This window comes from Pyrgilauda ruficollis, unplaced genomic scaffold (genome assembly GCF_017590135.1).
Source record: "Pyrgilauda ruficollis isolate IOZ18807 unplaced genomic scaffold, ASM1759013v1 scaffold7, whole genome shotgun sequence".
Classification (NCBI taxonomy): Eukaryota; Metazoa; Chordata; class Aves; order Passeriformes; family Passeridae; genus Pyrgilauda; species Pyrgilauda ruficollis.
The window spans coordinates 10,983,443-11,008,228 of record NW_024528821.1 but is presented as its reverse complement, the minus strand read 5'-3'; the positions used below and the strand labels follow the sequence as shown (position 1 = coordinate 11,008,228).

At 42.9% G+C, this 24,786-nt stretch overlaps 1 protein-coding gene across 3 annotated transcripts in view; it reads left to right on the top strand.

Annotated features, from left to right (window-relative positions):
* GPR50 (G protein-coupled receptor 50) overlaps positions 1-24,786 on the top strand; it is a 44,945-nt gene that overhangs the window by 9,114 nt on the left and 11,045 nt on the right. The window contains exon 1 of one of the 3 annotated variants that reach the window (XM_041485094.1): positions 24,692-24,763. The exons of the other annotated variants lie outside the window; for them this stretch is intronic. Within the exon in view, the coding sequence (XP_041341028.1) occupies positions 24,760-24,763 (4 nt within the window). The 5' untranslated portion in view covers positions 24,692-24,759. Of the gene's footprint in view, positions 1-24,691; positions 24,764-24,786 lie in introns of those variants that run through there. 3 annotated transcript variants of the gene reach the window in all.

Here is a 24,786-nt window from a genome sequence, read left to right as displayed (position 1 = left end):
TGCTGAGCAGGCACACAGCCTGCAGTTCCCGTGGGCTCTATGAGCTGTAACTTAAATGGAGTTTAACATATTTCATCTTACTCTTAGCTTGCTGTATGGTCTTCAGATCTCAGCTGTGAGTTTTATTTCTGCAGATACTGCAGTAGACAATAGATCAAATTGTATCTTAATGGGATGGGTGAAATCCACAGCAGAGTTGCATTTGGATGCATTAGGAAATGGAGCCCTGGCCTAGGCTGCCCCAGGGAATGCTGCCTGACAGCCAGTGAGAGGGAGCAGCCTCCCCAGTGTGCCCACAGCTTCCTGCATGAGCCAGGGTGGGGGCACAGGGCTCCTCTGGTGGTTTCAGCTCTGTCTTACTTGTGAGAAGATACAGAAGGAGCAATTTAAGAAGGGGAGATATGGTCCAGGATTTTCCCATGACTTGTGCAGAGTAACAAACTTTCTTTCCTATGTCCCTAAGGTGAGGAGACTCTGTTCCTTTAGATGATCACTGCAGCTTAGGCTATCCCTGGACTTGCATACAAACATGGCACAGGAGGATTTGTGGAGTGAACAGCACATAGAAGGTAAGAGGGAGTAGAAGACTGGAGTCCTAGTGCCTGGGTATGGATTTGGGCTCTGCTTTTAGGGTAGAACTACCGGAGACCGAGAGATGATGATCTGTGCTCAGGGGTGGTTCTTCTGCACCCACCCAATCCACCTGCTTGTCTCCTGCTTTCATCTGCTGGCCAGTTGCAATGGCAAGAGCCATGCAGATCTCACTGTGCCAGTTCTTTGGCCCTCAGTCCCACCTGCAGGTTGCTGAAATACCCCTGCCCAGTCTTTTTAGTGGCTGCGTTGGCCCTCCCAATGCATTTGTCAGCACTCGGCTTTGGGCCTTTCATGGCTGATGGAGGGTCCCTGGCTCACAGGGGAGCAGGGTCAGGATCAGCAGGAAGGATCCAGGCTTGCCTGGTGAAGGAACAGCTGATGGGAGCTGTGTTTTTAAGGTACACTGATGGAGGAGGGAGGCGTGTGAGGCTCCTGCTCATGTCCCTAAGGGAGCAGTGAGACAGGGTTGGCAGCATGGTGGCACTTCTCTTGTGCTGCTGTCAGTTTTTCTTGGCTGGTTTCTAGGAAAATGGATTATACCACATTCAAAATATTCACTACTGGATTTAATAATATTTCAAAAATAACTTAAATGTATTTCTTTCAGAAGCGGTATTCCATGGAAATCCTTTCTGTTTATCTGTTGGCATTGCCAAGCACGTTCTCCAAAGCCAACATCCATGCAAGTCATTGCTTTTTTAAACAGAATGGGAGAACAATAGCCTGTGTCATTAGCCTGGCCCCAAGCTGTCTGAGGACAAGGGCTGTGCGTTGTGTCATTCCCTACCTGCAGCTTTTCCCTGAAGTTGTCTGGGTGATATCTCTGTGTTGGCACTGCCAGAGGTGCCTCAGGGAGCAGAGCCAGGGCTGAATGGCTGGGCAGTCTCCCTCTACTACATCTTTGCCAGCTGTGTTTTTTCTTCAGCCTCAGTACCTCTAAAGACAGTTCTTCAGTCTCTACATGTCAAGGTCTTCCCTCCTCATCTTTGAGATGCTTTGGAACTTTTTGAAATGTCTCAATTGTGGAGTGCTGGGAAGGTGGTGAAGATCTCTCAACACTGGTCTGATGGCTTCTTTGCAGAGCTGACATGAGCCAGCCCAAATAACAGGAAACCCCAGGCCCTGTGACTGATTGCCCAGCCAGGTGAAGTAGCCCAGCCTTACAGCACCCCCAGGACACTCCTGTGGCTTCTCTGTGTTAAGGGAGGAGGTCAGAGCTGAAGCTCAAGAGTGTTTGGCCAGCGGTGCCATGAAGATGTGGGCATAAGGTGCATTAGCTTTACCTCAAACACCCTTTCCAATTCCTGGTACAGAGACTGAAAGAAAGTCATGAGAACACAGAATATTCCTGGAAGAGGTTTCCAGTAGCATTTGGAGTAGTCTGGAGTTGCCCAAGTTAGTATTCCTGCTTTTCTCTCAAGCTCCTCTCTCACCTCTGCTCTTCTGACTCCTGGTGGAAGGCAGATTGTGCTCACACTGGCAGTATCTGTTAATATCTGACTGAAAATATCTGTCTTTTCTGAGTTTGGCACCATTAGCTTATTTACAAATGGTCAGTATGATCTCAGTTCCTCAATAAACAGCAGTAGCAAAGATCATAGGATTCACAGAGTGGTTTAGATTGAAAGGGACATTCATCTGGTCCAACCCTCCTTCATGGAGCAAGGACAACTTCAGCCAGATCAGGTCACTCAGAGCTCTGTCCAATCTGGCCTTGAATATTGCAGGAATGGGGCACCTACCACCTCTCTGGGCAACCTGTACCAGTGGCTCACCATCCTCATTATAAAAAACTTATTCCTAATATTTAATCGAAATTTACCCTCTTTTAATTTAAACCCATTACCCCTTGGTCCTAGTGCAACAACCCTTGGTAAAATGTCTGTCCCCATCTTTCTTACAGACCTCTTTAGGTACTAGGAGATGCTGTAAAGTCTCCCTGGAACCTTCTCCAGACTGAACACCCCCAAGAATCTGAATGAAGACCCAACCTTTCCTTCATAGGAGAGGTGTGCCAAAATGAAGATGAGTTGAAGAGTTAGCTATCCTCTGCTTTCCATCACTAGTTCTGCCTGTTTTCTTTCTGGCATTTCCAAAAATATCGGCAGCTCCTCTGGAGTTTTCAGTGCTCTGCTTTGCAGGGAGAAGTTAAGCTAGAATGAAGTATACTGGTGCCTTTATGTAGAAGTACGTGTTGTCAAGGCAGAGATTGTATCTTGGCTTTTTCAAGGAAAGACTAGAAAGGAAAAAAAATTTTCTACTCTTACCTAAGATGTGAGCATTAAGGCAGTGGTGAGCTCTGCCATTATGGCTTGTGTCTTAAACAGTCTTTCTACTAACCAAAAGTGATTAGTCAAAATTAATGGACTAAGTGGAAAGCTTGCTGCCAAAACACTTCAAGAGTAGGTGTAGCTGATAGGCACCAAAATGGTCAGACATTACAATGTGGATTGCAGACTCTGCCTCTGCTGTGCTCATCCGTGGGAGTTTCTGCAGGGAAGAGAGAAGTGTGGTGTGAGGACTTGCAGAAAAACACAGGTGTGATGGGAGAAGGAGGGCATGTGTGATGGGAACGGGAGGGATACTTGTGGTAGGAGGCTGTTGAGTGAATCCCTGCCTTGGAAGAGGCAGTCCTGTCTGCTGAGAGTTAATACCATGGCCAGCAATCAGAGCAAGGAGGAGCAGCAGGAGTCACAGCTCTGCTATCTCTGAGAAGGCACAAGTTTGCAGCTCCTGCAGAGGATCCACCTGCATTCCTTGCCAGGATACTGCCTTGGGCCCAGAGCAGTTCAGCAAACACAGCCTGCTGGAAGGTGCCCGACTTCAGGTCACTTCTCACCTAGGTTAGGAGGATTGAACATTTCAGCACATGTACTGGTCTTCTGGTCCTTCAGGGATAGAGAATGCTTTGTTTTGGGGGGATTTTAAAGATCATCTCATTCCAACCCCACTGGCACTGGTATTATCCTCTTAGGAAGACAGAGAATTTGTAAGACAATGCACTCTTGTTCCTGACAGATGCTGATGAGCCAGTTCCTAATGACCCAAGACCTTGCTGGGGACTCGAGAGGGCCCTGTTTTCAGAACAGCTGCAGTGAACAAAACATTCCCTGCCTGGTCTAGACTCGCATGGAAAGGTGAGGCAATGCTGTCTGCCAGCACCTTGCTCTAAGTCCTTCCAAAAAGCAAGTAAGGACAGAGAAGCCAGCAACTGACTAGAGGGAAAACCTAAGTGGGAAAACCAGGGTTTCCCATGCAAGGCAACAAGGAAGTAAAACTAACTTTTCTAATTAGGACAATAGACTAATTAGCTAATGAGAGAAGTCTTTCCAGTGTGGATGTACCATTGGAAGCCATTAATTAAAAGTCTTGCTAAATCCCAGACTAGGCAAAGCCTTTGATAATAGGGAAGAGGAAGAAGTAGTTAGCACTGTGTCCCTTAGCACACACAAAGCCTTCTCCATGGAATATTTAAAATAATAAATTTGCTTTGGAATAAATTATACAGATACAGAAACAGAGGAGTAGGGAAGCAACAAACAGGGCTTACAAGGAGCTAGACTGTTTCAGTCTTGCTGTGGCAGCATCTGTTCTTCCTTACTGGTATATTGACTCCAGTTCTCTCATTTGTTATTTCCTTTTTGAGACAAATTTCTCCCAGGAGAGGTTGGATTTCTTCTGATTGATCGTTAGCATTACAAAACCAGTTGCTGCTGCTGGGCTGTTCCCATTGCTTTGGCAGACCAGTCTTTTACAGTTTCCTCTTACCTTTAAAAGTGATTCTTTTAATCATTTGTAACAAATGTGTAAAGATACCAGTTTTTCCTCCCATGTGGAATGAAGACAAATGATCAAACTCTGACACCTTTTTCCTGGAATGTGATCCTGTTTGTAATCAACTCTTCTATTTTTCTCTTCCCTGTTTTTAAATGAGTTTCAGTTCCTGGTAATCAACAAAACTGTCTATGGCCTGGCCTGCAAGAGAACTTGAGAGGGTCTTCTTGCAGGGGCTGTAGGGACAGGAGAAGGCAGAAGGGCTTCATGCTGACAGAAGGCTGGCTTAGATGAGATATTAAGACAAAATTCTTCACTATCAGGATGGTGAGACACTGGCACAGGTTGCCCAGAGAAGCTGTGGATGCCCCATCCCTGGAACTGTTCAAGGCCAGTTTGGACTTGGTTTGGAGCAACCTGGTCTAGTGGAAGATGTCCCTGCCTGGGGAGTTGTTGTGTCAAGCCCTTGGCCACAAGCTTCCCATAGCTGGGCTAAAATTGTCCCCAAACTGGAATGGGAGGAAGTGCTGAACAGCCTTTTGTTGAGTTTAACTTTCTGCCATGGACATGTAAGACAAGTTAATTCTAAAATAGAAAGCTGAACAGTTATTCTGCACTGTGTTGTTCTAGAAAAGCACTTCTTTTTTTAAAGAACAGACAGAGAAGAAAATTCCTGCTAAGCATTCATTTTGTATTTGTCCTTTCACTCATCCTTGCTTCTCTAATTCTGCTGAGACTGATCTTTCACCAGGAAATGAGGAAGGCTGGGAAAGGTGCTGTGTGTGAGGCATCTAAATGCACTTGGTTGCTGACTGTAGGGTGGATGAGGATGCCGGCACAGATGAGCACGTGGCAGTGGCTTGCACTTCTTCAGAAACCAGTGGCCCTTTTTGTTCTGAGGGATCTGTTTTAACTCCTGGACTTTCTTGAAAGCAGGGTTCTCACTGTGGGCTGAATTATTTTTAAAGTAACTGGGTTGGATTTGAATTGGGAGCACTCTGAATACTCTAAGTAGCTGGTGGTACAGCTGTATTTGTAGGGGCATCCCGGCTGCAATGCCATAGCTCTGAGCTGCCACACTAACAGGTACTGCAGGGCTTGGGAACTCCCTGTTGGGAACAAAGGCATTGGACACAGTGTGTGTTGTGTCTCTTTAGGGTATTGAGTGTCCTGTTCTCCTTCTGTGCTGAGTGGTCCTTGGGGGCAGGAGAGTCGGGGAAAACAGAGTGGAATCAGGAGAGAGAATGACTCCAGTCATCCTAGAGCTTAAAGTAGAACTGGAAAATCTCCAAGATCATTGAGTCCTACCATTGACCTAACACTGCCAGGTCCATCATTAATCCTGTCCCTAAGTGTCACATCTACACATTTTTTGAACGTTTCCACCAGCCTCCTTGTCCTTCTTTGGACACAAATCACTTGAACATTACTTGAACAAATACTTGAACAGCTCTGCTCTAATAGGAAGATAGATATTTTGCAATCATGCTAAAATGAGACTGTATAAAAGTCTTCTGGTTCTGGACCTTTTGTCCTGGTTGGTGCCAACTTTAAAGGTGAGGTCTCTGCTGAAGTGGCCTTGAAGTGGCACAGGAATAGAACAGGGGAAGCTGTTGTGGAAGTTCCCTGTGGTGTTGCTAAAAGGACAGTCTGAAGCTGAAGTGTCCTTCAGTGGTAAAAGAGATGAAATGGCTTTGGCTTGTATACAGTCCCTTTCATATTCCTCCGCCTGTGATCTCTGTGGCTGTGTGCTTGTCAAAAACGGTTTTCAGTTTCATTTTGTGGGGGTGTGAGTGGTTAGAAAGCTCTTGTGCTGGCTTTCTGGGCAGCTGTGAACAAACCCCAATGCTATTGATATCCCTTCCACATAACTGGGCCTGGTAATGTTTATTTTTACCTTTCACCCTTGTGAAAGGAAGACAGAAGATGTGATTTCTTTAGGATGATGGTGAGATGTGGACTGTAAAAAGAGCCTCCTTTCCAGGGGACTGCTGCCAGACCAGTACACTTCAGACAGACTATGTGCTTCTTTCTCTGTCCTAGACAAGGAGATTTTTAGAGCTGTGGTGCCTGAAAGAAGCTAAGATGTGTTTGTGTCCATCTGTCCTGGTTTCAGCTGGGATGGGGTTAATTGGAGCCCAGTGCTGGGCTTTGGATTTAGGATGAGAATAGTGTTGATAACACACTGATGTTTTAGTTGTTACTAAGCTTGAGTTAATGTTTACACTAACTCAAGGAGTTTTCGGCTTCTCATGCTGCCCTGCCAGCAAGGGGGGCATAGGAAGCTAGAAGGGGCACAGCCAGGACAGCTGACCCCAACTCACCAAAGGGATATTCCAGACTGTATGGTGTCATGCTCAGCCTATAAATTATGGGCAAAGCTGGCCAGGGCTGCTGCTCAGGGACTGGCTGGGCATCATTTGTCAGGTGGTGAGCAATGGCATTGTGTATCATTTGTTTTGCATATTCTAATTCTATTATTGTTATTACTTCCCTTCCATTTCTGTGCTATTAAACTATCTTTTTCTCAACACACAAATTTTACCTTTCCCTGCCCCCCCCATTCACTCTCCCATTCCACTGGAAGGAGATGAGTGAGCAGCTATGTGGTGTTTAGTTACTTGTTGAGGTAAAGCACGACACTATCCCATCATCTGCTTTACTTTATTTCTGTCAGAAGTGCCCAGTTTACTTTTTGAGACCTGCATCAGGGACAATGTTTCTTCCTTGTGAGAAGTGCTGGTGGTAGGGTGTGAGACCTACAGAACACCTGCCTGTGGAGCTATAGTTCCCCCTCACATCATACTACTTTCTTTGTCTCATTCTTTCTCCCTTCATCTAAAATTATTTTAGCTTTTAAGTGCATTTCCAAGCTGTGGAAAGCTACTGACATTCAGAAACTCTCAATCTCCACCACCAAGAGCACAATTTGTCTGCATTTTCTATCAAAAAGTGTATTATAACTCATCAGTCCAGTAACACCTAAGTTTGCAAATGTTTATGGGTTGTTTAAATATATTAAGTGTATGAATCCAAAAGGTAGATATCTGCTAATGCATCAGATCTGTTCCTTGTGCCTCTTGTGCTTCCCTGCCTTCCTCACAATCCTGCTGTATTAATTTTTTCAGGGACTAACAGTGTCTGCCTGTAATTGTGTTGTGAGTATCTTGAGAAGTAAGAAGCCAGATAAAATTCAAAGCAGGACAAGGCAATCTTCATACAGATTTTGAAAGTGCTGCAAGATTGTGCATTAAAAAGATCAAGATCAAGCACCTCTGCTTTTGCCCTTTCCCTTCTGTCTGGGTAGTAAATGACCTGCATTAAAAGTTTAGCAGAGCAACAAAACACAGCTAGTTTTAAGCAGCAAAAAGGCAGAAATAGAGCAAGAAGAGTCCAAAATTATTTTTTGAAGCAGCTTGTTGCCTTCTGACTTAAGATGTGTGTTCTGAATCATTGTTCAGAAACATAAGCCATTGTCCATGTGAATGGATTTATATAGGGTTTAAAAGGAAAGGGTGAGATCAAGTCTGGTGTTTAGGTTTGCCTGACATGAGTCTTCATCTCAGTTTCCCTCTCTTGTGACACTCCCATGGAAGTAGGCCAAGACAGTTTCACTCAGGGAAGCAATGTAAAGCCAATGAGCTGGGTTTCACAGCATGGAAAATATTTGCTCTCTCTGCCAGTCTTCTTCCTTAATCTCTGAATATCTCCATGCACAATCTCATCTGTAATTACAGCCACACTGGAACCTGAGAGTGTGATACCTATTAATTACTTACCTAATATTTATTTATTCATGTAACTTTTATTGTCTTTTATGTATGTTGAAAACCATACAATTGAACCAATTGTTCAAAGTCAAGTGTTTAAAAAAAAACACACAAACCCAACCCTGTTGGCCCAAGCACTCATACACCAATACGAGTGTATCATGTGCCTTGTCATCTTACCAAAAGCTGCAACTTCTAAAAAAAATTAGATTGCTTTATCAGTGATTCTGTCAGCTCAGGCAGGGGTTTGTATGAACAGATGCTTTAAAGGCTAAAGGGACCAAACAAGGGTGCATGTTTCAGTGTTGTTCTGAGACAATGGAGATACAGCCAGCCAAGTTGTTTGAGCTAAACAAGGGACTTTTTGCATACTAATTGATAGCCTGATGTTTTCTTGAAATGTGCTGGTTGACAAAAATAATGATTGCATCACTAGGATACCAATACATCAGAGAATCATAGAATTGTTTAGGTTGGAAAAAACCTCCAAGATTCAACCATTAACCCAGCACTGCCATGTTCATCACTAAACCATGTTCTAAATGCCACATCTACAGGTCTTTTAAATCCCTGACAGGATAATGACTTTACTATATCCCTGGGCAGTGTGTTCCAAAGGTTGGCCACCCTTTTGGTAAAGAATTTTTTTATAATACTCAATCTAAACCTACCCTGGAGCAACTTGAGGCCATTTCCTTTTGTCCGTTCTTCTTATCTTGGAGAAGAGCCTGACTCCCACCTGGGTCCAACCTTTTTTCAGGCAGTTGTACAGAGTGATAAGGTCCCCCCCGAGTGTCTTTTTCTCTGGGATAAACATCCCCAGCTCCCTCAGCTGCTCCTCATCAGCCTTGTGCTCCAGACCCTTCCCCAGCTCCATTGTCCTTCTCTGGACACGCTGCAGCCCCTCAGTGTCCTTCTTGTGAGGGGCCCAAAACTGAACTCAGCATTCCAGGTGTGGCCTCACCAGTGCCCAGCACTGGGACAATCACTGCCCCATCATTCCAGTTGATGGCTTTGTCTAATTCATGTTTGGTTTAGATTCTGATTTTTCACACCATTCAGAAAAAAAGGTTTTAAACAAGCAATGCCTCTTAACATACATGTAACTTCATCTCCTGCTCTGAGTAGAGGAAAGGAGTATAATAGGGAGCAGGTGTTGCTCCTCCCACTTTGTACATGCTTGACTGTGATGCTTCTTTTAGAAATGTTTCCTTCTCCAAAGAGCCAAGTAAAAACTGTCATCCTGAAAACGATGACCGATTAAGAAACTGCAACATGGAAATTTTGGGAGAGGGAACAGCATATGACCCTTATAAAGTGCTGTAAGCACTGTGGAGAACAAACAACTGTATTTGGTTCCTGGCAATATCTTTGAAAATTGAAATATGAAGTAGCCCAGGAGGAGCTGGTTGTAGAACTCTGTACATCATCAGTGCTGTAGTCTGGTTTTTCTCCAACATCTTCAAGCCAGAACTTTGGAAGAATTTCAGTAAAAAAAGTGGTTAAAAAGGTATCATTTCTTACAAAAGTCTATCTGGCCAAATTTTAAAGACTTTTTTATCTTCTTCCATGGCTAATTTTGATTAAGACCTGTTTTGCAACAGTGCCAGTAAAGCCAAAGCTTTTTTACTTCAGAACATGGAGAAAGATACTGCAGATTTATTGGCGAGGCTGGATGTATTTTATTAACACCATGATGGGGAAGTCTGATTCTGATTTATTTACAGAAATTTCACAATTTGGCAGTGCTGTCTGGCAGACTTCCTCTTGATCTTTAATTGACTGAATATTAGGATTGGCTTGAATAGAAAGTTTTGTTTGAATGAGAACTTCAGCTAGAACCTGTGAACAGTTTTGAGAACCTGAGGCACACAGGTAAATGTTAAAGAATTTAGAAGAAACCAATAGTTAGTATTCTAATTCACATATCTGTTAGAAATAGAACTTTTCCAAAGGCTTCTGTCTAAATTTAAATGGACTGTTTATAGCAACCAGCCAGTAATACAATATACTGAGCAAAATGTGCTGAGCGTGTGAAGCAAACAGGGTTATTAAGCCATGAATAAATCATTGGTTCAAATCAACTTGCAGTAACGATGGTGCCCATTTAAAGAAAATGTACCTCATAATTCAAAGTGTTTCAGAATTCATAATAATAATTACAGTCTTAATCACCAGGAGGCAATGTTTCTTTCTCTTGGTGGCAGAGGAAACCTTAGTAATGTAGGAGGGCTTCTTCTCTAGATATAAGACTCTAATTTCCCCATGACAATCATGTTAGACAGGTGCCATTGTATGGGATTATTCCCCTCTGCCAAATGGGGAAAGGCAGAGAAAGATTACAAATATGGCCTTGTATATTGTTTTAGGAAGTGAATGTCTTTGACTCTTAATTTCTGTACTATGGGGAATTGTCATGTCCAGATTTGGGTTTTGGTGTTTAAAATTGGAACAAAAAGTCAAAATTCACTGCAGACTGGAGGTCGATTGCAGCTTGTCAAAACACTCTATTACCGCTGAAAAATGTAAATGTGCATATAAGGTAAAATGGAACTTTTCCATGAGGCAGCTCCTTCTGGCAGTGGTGGTAGGGGGCACGGCACCAGATGACCCTCAGGTCTGCTTTGATGTGGCTGTTCTCAGGCTCAGAGCATTCATCAACCCTTTGGTCTCTCTGGGCATTAATTCAATGTGACAAATACTGACCTTATATATCTGGCTTTCTGAAAACTTTTTGCTTCTAGTGGCACTCAGAAAGTCCAAGCCATTTTTTATAGAGACCTGAAAATGCAGTGTACTGAACCAAAAGGAAGACAAACAAAATGTAAACTTTATACAGCTCCATATATCGTAACCCCTTGCATTAGTGCTCTGTATGATTTCTGGGGAAACCTTTTATTTATTATATCAGACATGACTATGTGAATTCATACACTTCAGATGTATACAAGTATATTCCCAATCAAGAGGAAGAATTTAAAGTTACTTTAAGAGTGGGTACTTTCTGCAGTTTTTATTTTTTACGTTGCTTGATGCTCTTTATCCTCCAAAAACTTGAAAACAGGACAGTTTATGCTGTGGGATAGGATGAGATAGAGTTTGAAGAATAGAAAAGCACCAGAAACAATTTCTTATAAGGTTACCTATAATCCCCTGCTAAATCCATCCTTCAGAACCATCTTGAAAGGGATGGTGTTGATGTTGTTGCCACAGAAGCAGTGTGAGTGTTCACGCGTCCTTCAGATCTCCAGGATCAGCCCTGTTGGGAATGTTCCTTCCATAAAAGGGGAAGGAGGGAATTTACCCTTGAGACTTGTCAGTAGTGGGAAGGGAAGTACCAAGTGGGTTAGTTTTCCTACCACATCAGGTTTCCCACTGCACTCACTTTCCCTATTTTTCACTGAAAAATAGAAGAAAGCACCAAGGGAGCAGGGTAGAAATGAGAAAGAGAGGAATGGTAAGGATTCCCTTGTCTGTGGGGTGTGGATTTATGAGTCTCATAAAATGCTTTTCTGCTTTTCCTAGTGAGAAATAATCATCCAATTCTGTTATCTTTAAGAGCATGATGATTTATGCTCTCAGAATGAGTGCTCTTTTCCACATCTTTTCAGTGCCTCAACAATGTCTTGGGGAGATTTCTTTTTCCCAAGAAAAGGTGGACCAGATGATCCTTGGGGCCCCTTTCCAGCCTGGTTTTCTATGTTTCTATGATAAAGTATGTTTGATTTTTGTTATTTTTTTCCATATGTAGTTGTGTGGTGTTCTCCATTAAGGCCTCTGTGATTGTGTCTCTGGGAAATGTGTGTAAATAGTTAATCATTCACATGATACTCTGTGCCAGAGTCAAAATCTGTGTAATTATCTAAACAACTGCATACCCTAAGTGCTACAGAGTTGAAGAAATTTGTGGCTTCCAACCTGGGCTTTATAAAATGTCTAGTTTTGTGCTTGATATTATGTGGGTAATTCACATTATGTCATTCAAGTTTGCAAAATACATCTCCAGAGTATTGGTTCTGGGATGATTAGTAATGGACATTAATCATAATTAAAAGAATGTCATTATTTGAACTTTTGAATTTGTGTCCTTTCAATGTTTATGTGACTTGCAGCAGCTGCACATACTGTTGTAAACATATGACCACATCCATGGAAAGAAATCTGTAAATGATCAGAAGACTACTAAAGTAGGGCTTTCCTTTCCTGGACTTTAAATGGTGTCAGCAGCATAGTAACCTTCCCAGTGTGTTTTCCTTTTTCTTCCTAATACAGAGAGGAGCCAGCTTTGCCTTTCTTTACAAACCCCTGTCCATGGATAACAATCTAAATTAATCCTGATGCCATCTTTATACACCATTTGCACATTGCAGGAGAATTTGTAAGTGAGGGAGGGTAAATATTTAGAGCAGGTACTGTCATGGCATGTAGCTAGTGGGTGTGGGCTGTGGACACGTCACCCCAAAACGTGTTGTAGGATGCACTGTGATGAGGTAAGGCACAAAGCATATTTCTCATCCTGTGCCCAAAGAGGCTGGACCCAGCACATCCAGGAAATAGCAAAGTTGGGTTTGTTTCCAGAGGGCTTGTTCCCATGCAGTCTCCAGCACGCTCACCCTGGCTCAGGCTGCGTGTACTGGACAGAGCATTTCAATTTCCAGCTCTGCCTGTAGGGAAATGAAGGAACATTTTAAGACCTACTGCTTCTCCTTGCAGAGGTCACACTAGTTCAGTGAGAACTGGGTTTGGCTTCCCATGACACAGCAGTCTGAGGGGAAAAAATATGTGAATCCTGGCTTAAATGGATAATGTGAAATGCAGATGTGTCATTATGCTTTGCCCTGCTGTCTGCAGGGGCAGGGCTGAGCCTTGTGCTTCTGCTGATAGGGGTCTTACATGGTTGCCAAAGTGTCAAAAGTTGAAGACAACTGTACTTTTTGGGTCTCTAGAGAGAATGTGCAGTGCCCCCACCCCCTGACTTCCCCAGCATCCCATCCATCCTGGTCCCCTTCCTCCCTCACAACCTGTCTCCTGGGCTTCATCTTCCTTGAGCCCAATCCTGTATGAAAACAACAGAGGGAATTGGGAGGGGCTGTCATTTTCCTTCTGCTGTCACATCCACCCAGAATGAATCTGAGGGTGACTTATGAGTTTAAAGTGAACTGGCAGCAGTTTTAAGCATTTTCCTGCTTGTTCTGCTCTTACTGCTGATTTTTCTCTACTCGTTGAATGCAGCCTCACGTTAGAGAGGGAACTGTCCTGCTGACTGCAGCAAGCAGGCACTACAGGGAGGGGACACTTTACTCATCCAATGGAAGCTCCCTTTGCTTCCATTGGTGATGGCAGGCCTTGCAGTCACATCTGTGAGTTTTGCAGGAGGGTGGGAATTCCATTCAGTTGTATTGATGTAGGCACATAGTGTGTTTTCCTCAGCCTTTTTCTCACTTAAAACCCTTTTAATTGAACCCTTTTTGTTATTCTTGAGCATGTTTCCTCCTGCCCTACATCCAAGTTAAAAATCACCATTAAAGGTTTTACAGATAATTGCATATTTTTATTCCATCCTGCAGGCAGAGCTCAAAGGTTGAGAGGAAAGATGTTCCAAACTGGGCTTTCCCTGAGAGGATTTCCTTTGTGATGGAGGATTCTGGCTCCAGCCGATTCTTCAGCCAAATTTTCTTTGTCAAGCCTTCATTTTAAAATGCGACCAGTTAATACTAGAAGAAAATATGGCCTTTAATTCTTACTCTTAGGTTTTCCCCTGTTGGCTTTCAAACCAATGATGTTTCTGAAATGTTGAGATGCAGATGTGTTTCTGTGTTTTCTTCCAGGGAGTGAGCAATGGCAGCACTGCAGGTCCTCAAATGAGTGCAAGATGATAATGTTTTACAGAAGAAACCTTTGTTGGTGAAAAATTATGTAATCAATTTCCTAGATTCTTTTTTGCAGAAAACAAAATTTTTTTTGTGTTGTGAGGAAGAACAAAATAGTGGTTTTGACATCTTCAGAAATTAAGGTTTTCATGTAAAACTTGATTGAAAAAAGCCCCAACCCAACACTTTAGTTTTATAATGAAAGTAAAAGAGCTCAAAGTCACAGTGAAATATTCTGCTCCGAAATTTCTTCTTGTTTAATGCACTGGAAATTACATTTTCTGAGGTAATGAAGAACAAATTGTGTTGTAGCAGAAGCCAAACACTCTTCTTCCAAACAAAAGGTTATTTGTACAACCTGTGTGCTGGAGTGTGCCAGGAAGTGTGTGAGGAAAGAGCAGTGACACTCCAGATGCCACACTTTACCAATCCTTCAATTTTCAGGTTTTTTGAATTGCAAAGTTTATCTTGTGTTTTGGATGGAATAATACAGATCCACATCCAACAAGCAGTCTGTCTTCAGTGGCCTGATAAATTGTTCTTAATTTTCTGGAATAGGTTAATTTCATTTAGGTAAGGAAAGGAAAAAAAAAAAAAAAGCAAGTTTTTCAGGGCACTGCCAAAAAGAAGATTAAGTCAGCATCAAATCCATTAGTCAACCGATTTATCTGTGTTGGCTAACACCATTTCAGCCTCTTTGTTTTTCTTTTTTTCTCCCTTAGGTGACAATTTAGGTAACTCAGAATTTCACTGCTGTATTGCAGTATTACATGGTGGTTGCTCTGCATAAAACTAGGTTTACCGCCCTCTTAATTTTTTTTATAGCAGATTTTCTTTAGTTTTATTTTTTCATGGCAACTTTTTCTTTTTCTTCGAATGTACCAGTCCTTGAAAACTAATTTCTAGGACTATGCAATCCTAATCATTGTTGTAGGCTACTGCAGAACATGTCTGTAGTAGAAGTTGCCTCTATTAATTGTGCATTTTTCTGTGTCCATCATTATTCAGTGCCAGCTCTGAGTGTCCTTTCAGGATACCTGTTCCAGGCTCCATGGTGTATTATATTTCTTTTTCTTGGCCCAGGTCTCATAAGCTCTCAAAAGAAATATAATACACCCAAGGATAGGTCAGCTATTACTTTAGGGACATAAAATAAGTAGGATGACTCCTGCTGCAGTGTTAAAAACAAAAAAAAAAGTTTAATAAAAAGCAAAAGAACAAACAGAAAAACTCGAGCCAGGTGCAGAGGTCTGCTCCTGGTAAAAACACCTCACAAAAGCACTTAGCTCTTTTGTTCTCTTCTTTTTCTACCTAATAGGTCAGGCAAGACTTTTTGGCTTCTATCCCATTAGATGTCCTCTAGTTTTTGGTGAAATCCCTGAAGTCCTATAAGGTAGCTTTTCACCTAATTGTTGAGAGAAACTTCTAAGCTTCTTTCCTTTTTTGGGAGACAAAAGCTAGTTTTGCCACTCTGTCATTAGGGAGCACACTCCTACAATGGTGTGCTTGCTTGGGGTTGTCTTGGCAGCCTTTGTTTTCCTCATTTCATTTTCCTGTGACAGGATTGGAGATTCCTCACAGACAGAGGTTCTGGTGTCCGTTGAAGTCTAACCACTGATGGAGACTTTTTTCACCTTTGGAATATTTCTAACATGTCCATCTTTTAAGGATTCTTTGCTAATTCCCTGGTGTTATACTTTTCAAATTCTTCCAAGAAACATGTATGCCAGCTATTATCCCTGCCTTTGCTGGTGTCACTGAAGCAGTTAGGGATTTAGGAAAAAGTACTGGTTTAGAGGAGATTTCTGCTAATAACTTCTTGCCCACAATGAGTTTTCATCTTCTAACCTGAGACATTGAAGGTGAGTTAGTTTCACTTGAAGTCAGCAGCACCTCTCAACAGGAAATGTTCCTCCGGTACCATGGTGGGGGAATGACTCCATGGAGTTGGTGGGAAGAGTGTTGCCTATGGAATTTAAAGTTGCATGTGCTACATTCAGCATTTCTCATCTAAACTCCTCCTGGTGTGGGGGATTGTGGGGAACTCCAGGACTGGTGAACAGGGATGTGCTTCTGCCAGTGATATTCCACTTCTCTGGTTGTTCCTGCGTGTCACAGGCTCCTGAGCCCGCTCTGCAGAGCTGTACAGAGCAAAGTGCTCGGTGTGGGACGACTGCCCAGGGCCAGAAGGTGAGCATGTTGGAAATGTTTCAATTCCTATTCTGCCTTCCAGTCAATGACATCCTCGTACTTGTAGGTATCAGTGAATCCACTGGAGGCAGATCTTTTGCTGGCAGAGCAGGAAACTGAAACATGCAGAGGCAGTGGTTTGCTCGTGCTGCATGGCGATTAACTGGAAAAGTCCTTGCTTGGAACAAGAATGTGTCTCTCGTTTGTCCTTACATTCAGCTCTCCAATATAGCACTAGCTCTTACTAATTAAAAGCAGAATTACACAGTGCAATCACCTTCTGTCCTCTAAAGAAATAAGAGAACAAAACCTGTCAGCACTGCACTCTCCTGCTGTGGGATAATCTGGAACTGGCTGTTGGTTATGTACTTAATTTGTTTGGTTTGTCAGTGTTTATTAGGAGCCTGATTGAAGCAAAATCATCCCATCCCCTCTGGATATCAGTGTCCTTCTAGCAAAATATACAGCTTGGCTTGCAGAATACTTTTTAGCCCCAGATATTTCTCTGTGGTTTTTGTGGTACCTCTACAAAATCAGCTCCAGGTGTGACTTATGTAGGCCTTATGCAGTCCTGATCCCCCAGCAATCACAGCTGCTTTCATGGTGTAGTCACCAGTGCCATGTCACCAGTGCCTGGTGGTGTAGAGAATTTGGGAGTGCTGATAGTGGTGACAGGTATGGCCTTGACCTCTATGGGAAGAAGGAAACGTGTAGTCTTTTCCAGGATGGCATTGCTGCTACAGGCCCATCAGCATCCTCCACATTGAATACTTGTATGTTATAATGGAAAATTGTAACGCCAAGTGAACAGCAGTAAAATTCAGTCTGGTAAGATTTATTACTTTAATATTGGAGGGTTTAAGCTGATACCAGATTAACATATTCATAGGGTTTTAGGAACTGCTTGGGTATTAACTGCTTCCTTTTAAACTGAAAACTTTGCAAGGGTGTCACATCTCTTCTGCGCTAATGACTCAGTCTGTCTTTGTAAGAGGTTGAATTTCTTTACATGATGTTTTGAGACTAAATATGAAAGAGGGGAAATGGCCCTTAATTTTAACAAGTTCCCATTTGGTTTAACAGCTGCTGTGAGATCTCTCTTGTCTTTTTGGCTGTGTTTGCCACTTTGGCAGTGTGTTTCTGGTTGTCAGAGTCATACAGAGTTCTAATGAAGTGCAACACTTTTTTCTTTTCCCTACAGCTGTTATTTGTCATTTGATATAACTCTGCCTTGTGAGAGTTTTATTCCTGAACAGATGATAAAAGGACAGCTAGTATCAGAAGGCAGTGCTGGCATGAGAGTTTCTGCTTTGTTGCAAACACAGAAGAAGCCATTGCTCTCCTTTTAAAGGATGTGTTATGTGGCTGAATTTGGGAAAGCCTTTCAACTCCTGAGGGAGCCAAAGCCAGCCTCTTCCCCTGTTCTCCCCCTTGCCGCTGTCCTGTCCTAATTAGCAGTTAAACTCCACGCCCTGTGCTCCCAGTGCCAAGAACTGACTTCTGGCAATCACTGGGGGTTTGTTTTTCGCTGCAGTGCAGTAAACACTGTGTTTCTGCACTGTGCTCCCAGATGAGGCTGTGAGACCTGCTGAGTCAGCAGACATGGCCCATGCTCCTTGGGGTTCATCTTCCTCCACCCCAGAGCAGGGAAATGTGGCAGCCAGGGCTGGGTGACGTGATGGCCTGGGCACGATGTGACCCTGGGGAGGCTCTTGGGTGGTCCAGACTGGAGAGTTTGCTGCAAGAGCTGGGCTCGGTTATTTTGTGTAAATCTGTTATTGAAGCTGCCAATCCTGGTTCCTAACTCTGACGTTACAAATAACCCCCTGATTCCTTAGAGTACATACAGAACTCAGCTGAGCTATTTCAGTGTTGGACATTTCATGTGGCTGTTGTGCAAGGATGGTCCTGCTGGCTTGAAGGTGACTCCCATACTCTCAAGATGTTTCTTGAGCTGCCTAAATGAATGTGCAACCAACACTGGTGTGCCCCCATGTCTGACAGGGAAGTACACACCGTATCATTGCACGCTGCCAGCTCTGCTTGGGAAGCAGAGACTGTTTGCTGGACTCCACTCATTAATGTGCAAAGCTCTCATCCATTGCCAGCAACGTGCCAAGCAAATTTTTGGATGGAATTTTTGTGAAGCTCTTTGTAATGCACACTAACTTTGCCTTATGTCTCCCTGTCCTCTCTGTGTTTCTGTGCTTTTGGAGTTCCCTTTAAAGGAGGAGGTGGGAAACATGCTGTGAGTTTTCATTCCCTACCTGGATATGTTTGTGTTACACTACTGCTGAGAACTAGAAACCCTCATCCTTTCTAACCCTGCCAAATCAACCCCCTCTTAGGAAAATATCTTTAATGATATGTGATATTCCCACTGCCCTGAAGATTTCATGGTGAATGTATGGCATTGGTATTTGTTACAAATACTTCTCCCTAGAAGACTCTGCATTAAGCCCATGCTTCATTTAATCCTTAAAACTTCTCTTACTTTGGAGTTAGTTCATAAACAAAATTACTTTACTGGGGACAGAGAACAACATGGGGTTTCAGCAATTAAATGAAAAGTAGCAGGGAATCCTAAGGAGAGGAAATGGAGGGTCATAAATGGCTTTGAAGAGACTTGAAGGCAGGAATTAATATCTTATGCTTAATGAATGACAGCTCTTCAAAAAATGCTGTTAGGTAAAGCAATAGAGGAATGGAGAAGAGGGCTTCTCAGAAATTGCACAGACTGATAGATGGTTTTATTTTAGAAATGTAGCAAACTTGACCATTTCTCTTGTCTTTGGAGAGGGTGGCAAATGAAAGCATGACCTCTAAAACTGATAGAAATTCCAACACTTCAGGAGCAACAGGCAGTGTGATAACCTATAGCTTTTTCCTCTATTTTGCCCCTGCCAGCAGAGATCTCACACTGACTGAAGGTGCTGCTGGTGCTGAGTTATTCCTTTGTTTTCTGAGTTTTTCAACCAGCACATGCCTGAAGCTTTTCTTTATTTTTTTTTTTTTTTAATGGTAGCAAGTAGGGTGGAAGGTAGCTTGGATTTGAGTAAGGTAAGTGTAATTATAGAAATCATAGAATCATAGTCTCATTAAGGTTGGGAAAGAACTCTAAGGTCATCAAGTCCAACCATTAGCCCAGCACTGCCATGTTCTCCACTAAGCTATATCCCCCCAGTGCCACATCCTCACACTTTTGGAACACTTGATGGGATGGTGATTCCACCATTTACCTAGGCAGCCTGCTCCAAGTGAAGAAAGGCTCCTCCTTGTCAGCAGTTTTTAAGGGCTGTGGCTGAAGGGGATGATCAGTTGACTCCCAGGGTCCCTCCAGCTCTCTTGTTGCTGATGGGTTTTACAGTCACACCCTTGGCCATACAAACATGGAGGTGGGGAGCTGAATCTTCTTTACCAACCTCCAACTGGCCTGAAAGGTCCGTTCAGGATTAACATTAAAGGGCTGCATGTAGCCCTCACCTCCTGGGTTCCTGTTGGGAATCGTGAGGCTCAAGTGAACACATTACCGCCTTGAAGCATGGAGGTGTGGATGTGGATGTTAAGTAGTTTCAGAGAGAAGAAATGTCTGTGATTTATTTCTTGCTGAGAAATTTCATTAGGGAGAAAAAGGGAAAGGAGGGGAAAATTTTTAAGGGGACACTGAAAGCACCATCAATTGATGGTGGTTATACAACTCTAAAAGTAGGCCTGCCCTTACCGCTACAGATTAGAAAGTAGGACTCGGGGGTATTCCAGGATTAGGCAATTTAGCTTAATACGTCAGAGTTTCTTTGGGTTATGTGGATGGCCTTTTTTACGGAATCTTTTATTCTTTCTGGAGCTTTTTTTTTTTTTTTTTTTTTTTTTTTTTTTTTGGGGGAAAAAATTTTTTTTAAAAGGAAAATTTAGCAAATTATTTGTAAGAGCAGAATTCAGCAATGCTATTCTACTGGAAGCTGCTGATAGCAAAGTGTCTGCCAGCCTGTTCAAGTATTATCCAGAAGTGTGAGATCTGCCCTTGAATGGGTAAGTCTGACTACTTACTTCCTTCAGTAATTTAGGTGTCACTGTCCCATGGAGTCTTATTTGCCTTCAAACCATTTGGATATTATCCACCACTAGACTCCCGTTGTGATCAGTGTTGGAGCACACCCACTTGAACCATTCGTTCACACAGACTCATGCTGGAGCACATTTACTCTGGACTTTACTGCAAAAACATCTTTTCTCCTTTTATAGACTCACACATTGCACCTCAGCGTTTTGTAAGTCATTAGGAAAAGAACAGTAGCAGATGCCATCCAGCAATACATTTGGGACTCCCTAGTCCAAGTTTCTCATATCATCAATTGTTTCTTGTTGTTCATCCTGTACCCAGGCTTGACATGAGTTCTGTAAACCCTGTGGAATATCTGTAGTGAAACTTTTGCTGATGTTCTGGGAAACAATGTTTTTGGACTCCTTTCTGGGAAAATGAGGGCATGAGAGTTTTTTTATTTTCCAGTACCATTATATTCCTACTGAACCAACTTTAACTGTTTGCATTGGACTGAACCAACTTTAACTGTTTGCATTGGACTTTTGCCTATATAATTGTATTAGAGTCCCTAAAGTGTTTCCAGGTGAAAGTAACTCTCCATTTCCAGTGGGATTAGTAAATAGGGATTAGTAACCAGGATTAGTAAATAGTTATGAATGAACCAGGAGGTCCAGAACAGATTTTCTTTTCTTTTACTTTCTTTTCTCCTACTTGCATGCACTATGTCTCTCACAGTTCACATAGTCTTGATGAAGCCATGACATCTTGGGGCTCTTTCTTTGCCTGTCCATTTTGTAAGGAGTATTACTCCCCTTCCTAGCGGATTGTGAAAGCTGGGTGAGCAGTACTTCAGGTGTCTCATTTCATTGCCCTTAGTCATGCTGCTTTCCTGTCCCTCATGGCATCATTTCTCTTCCAACCTCATCTCCACAGCTTCTGCATACTGTGGCTGTACCTGCTTCATGCCAGGTTCAGAGTGAGGCCACAGGAGAAAAAAATGTGGGCTCTAAGGAATTCTATGATCTGCATCTAGCCCATGGCGGGGTTTTTTTGTTTGAAAAAATATGTTAAGGTGTTCCGAAGAAAAGCAAATCAACTGGGGCACAGCACTCCCTGTAAGGTGTACCAGGACTGTGCTGTAGCCTACAACTAGGCTATCACCTTGGAGATAATTTGGATCCAAATTATGTTTCTTTTTCCTCAGTCTAGTGGCAAATGCTGTGCAGAAGCACAGGTGATTATCACCCTGCTGCTGCCCTAACACCCAAGCCTTCATTTGGGCAACCTAGAATTGGTTCTGAATGAGTTAAACACTAAGTGGCCTTCATCAATGGAAACATTTTTGTGTGGTGACTGTTTCTTTAGTAGCTTCATCATTTCCATATGCAATTCAAAAGAATTGTAGGGGAAAAAAACCCATCTCCCATTCTCACCAGCTAAGCAGGAAGAGCTGGGACTGGAGAGAGGCTCATCCCTGGTATGTTAAGGCTGGGAGGTCAAGACAAGTTGTTAATTGTGGCATCTGGTCCTTTGCAGTGGATGTCCGTGGTTGTAGTGACTGGGGCTGGCACTAAGGTTTAGTCAACAGACTGTGCTGGTGAGGCACAAGGAGGAGCAGGAGCAGCTCCCAGGCTAGCTGTGGTGGTTCAGCAGGGCTCTCCAGGGCAGTCAGACAATATTTTTAACACTAAAATGAGCTGTGTGTTCATATCTGACTGTATGCTCTGCCTGACAGCTGCCCAGGAATTGGTTGCTTGCACACAGCTCCTTTCCGGGAGCACACTTTGACCAACACCAATAGCAAAAGAGCATTTTTAAGTCTATTAAGCCTGAGTTGACAGATTTTTTTTCTCGAATAGTAACAGATGGCAAATGGTGGTGGTACAGCTGCTAGGACTGGGAGAGGATGGATGTTGGTTTGTCATTTCAGTGGATGCTGGCAATAATTCATATTTATATTTATACAGGGTCTTTCCTCTTTGAGAGCACTTTACAAACCAGGTGTTAAATAATGGGTCTGGAGTTAATGTGGGCTGGTAGAGCGCATCCCTGAGCCCACGTGGCCAGCGTGGGAGGGTGAACATAAGGGCATTGGCCTGTGCTTCCTACACAGCCTGGATGTGGATGAAGCAGCTGCTTTGCCTAACATAGTGCCACTCAGCAGGGATTTCAGGAGCGTAAACAGCTGGAATTCAGGGGGTGACACTGGTATCCAGGGTGTCTGGTGTTACTTTGGGTACCTGGACTGATCTCTGGCTGTGTGGAGTTTTGTGTAGACTCTTCCCAAAGACATCTGTGTCCCACAAGAAGCTGCCTGAGGGAATAGGTAGCCACCAGCCATGCTGTCCTTGTGGCAGCCTGGGCCCTGCAGATCACCTGGCACTGGCAGAGGTGCTGAGGCTCCCTCTCACTCTGTGCAAGTTGAGGGGTGGCCTCAAGGCCCTCTTGACCTGACACTTGCTCTCCATCAGCCTTGCTGGGATGTGCTGTGAAGGCAGGCAATATTTCCAGGCCCATCTTTAGTCCAAGCATTTGGAATTGATATGAGAAGGAATCAAGATTTTGTGTGGATTGGGTCACTCTCTCACAGTGTTACTGCAGGTGATGAGTTTGGTGGATATAACAGTGAAATGACAGAAATCTGGGGCTCATAAGCAGAAAGGGCACTTTTTAGCATTTCTTTTGTATTTATTAGGAGCTGGATCAAGACCACCACTTAGTCCTCCTCCATTACTAGCAGATTCAGTTGCCATAATTGCGTTCAGGAAAAACATCCCACTAGCAAGAGCTAAGTATACAAATCCATAAGAATTACAGCACTGTGGTTTTCCCTAATGCGAAGGGTCAGAACTTCCAGGAAAACACAGGAAGAAATCATTAAAAGGCACTTAAACGAACATTAAATGGTATTTTAGAAACTTGAAAAATGTTGAAGGTAGGTAAAATGTCAACTTTATATCATTTTTCCTTTCTTTATACTATATTCAGATCACCTTTTCAGGAAGGAGTGCCTAAGGTGAGCAGGATGTGTTAGAATTAATGGGTAATAACATTTGGGAACTTGACAAATACTGTTTCCCTAGGACAGTGTAAAAACTTCTTTTTCTTTATAAAGTATTTGAAATTCTGAAGATGGGGAAGTTGCTCTGCGTTGGTACCAAAAGATGGGTGACCACTTTTTAAGTGTTCAGAAGAAGACATAATTAAATAATTTTTATTCATTTGAGAGTGAATTTCCAGCTACCATTTGTGTAACAGCAAGAGAAAATCCTCTCCTTTACATTGCTTCCAGTATAATGGTAAGTGATATAAGGAAAGATATGAAATCATGCTAACAGGGCTGTTCTCTAATTTCTAGCTCATTTCCACAGACTTCTGAGCTCAGCTAAGGCTGTGAATCTGGGTGATCTCAGCCAAATGAAAGTTATGAATCTCTGGGGTGTGAACACTGCCAACTATTGCCCTTTTCTGCATTCAGTTAGAGTGGCTGAAGGCATGGCTCGAGTATGGTTTTGGCAGCAAGACAATTAGAATGTCATGATTTAAAAGTCTAAAATCCGGTAAACCCAGTCCTTCACCTGGCAATGTAAGCAATTCTTTAGCCATCAGCCAGGATAATATATGGTGCATAACAAATGAAATTGAAGCCCTACAGGGCTGGTCCTTTCTTCTCCAGTAAATACTCTTAGGTTTTTCTCCTCCTCCCACAAGCCTTTCTCAGAGGTCCAGAGGGAAGGGCAGCTTTCACAGCTGAAGTGATGAACTGATGAGAGGGCTCATGGAGTCAGTGATGCCACAGCTATGCGAAAGTGCCTGGTCACAGCAAGGCAGAGGAGGAGGAGAAGGAGGAGAGTTTGCTTTGTGGACTGCCTTGGCCTTGCTCTGTGCATCTGCAGGGCTGGCACAAGGCAGGGAGCAGCTCTAAGTGCCCACAGATTTCCCATAGGGAATGATGCCAGCAAACCAGATAATACTTGGTAGTCCATAGCATACTCCTGTTTTCTGGCTTTGTGGTTGTGCTGAGAGATCTCAAAGGACTGTTTTCAGGAGTTAAATTATTCTGGAGTTTCATGCATTTTTTAGGACTTTCATAATGTCCTTAAATTGGATATTTCCACATTGTCTAATCTTATAGCCTAAGAATGCTGTGGGTTGGCAATACCTCCTGCCCTTTTTGTTATTACCCTGTGTATCATTTTATGCAGCACAGTCAAGATTTGAGAGCAGCTGACAGTCCAACTGCACTGTCTGTTTAACTGCGGGAAACCACACTTTATCCCTGTCTGAATGCTAATGGAGTAATGATAACAGATAATTAATTGAATGCCTTTTTATTTCTTTTTGTTTATTCCTCTCTTTGAACATACTCCTTAAATACACAAATAAAATCCTCAATTAAATTTACAGATTCATGAATTGAACAACAAAATCTTTTTTTTTTTTTTTTTGGCCTGGATCTCAGTGAGAATTTTGCTGATTTTCACTTGTGCTCCTCTGTCAAACACTTTCAGTTGTCAGAATGGGTAAGTATACACTGGGCTGTCAT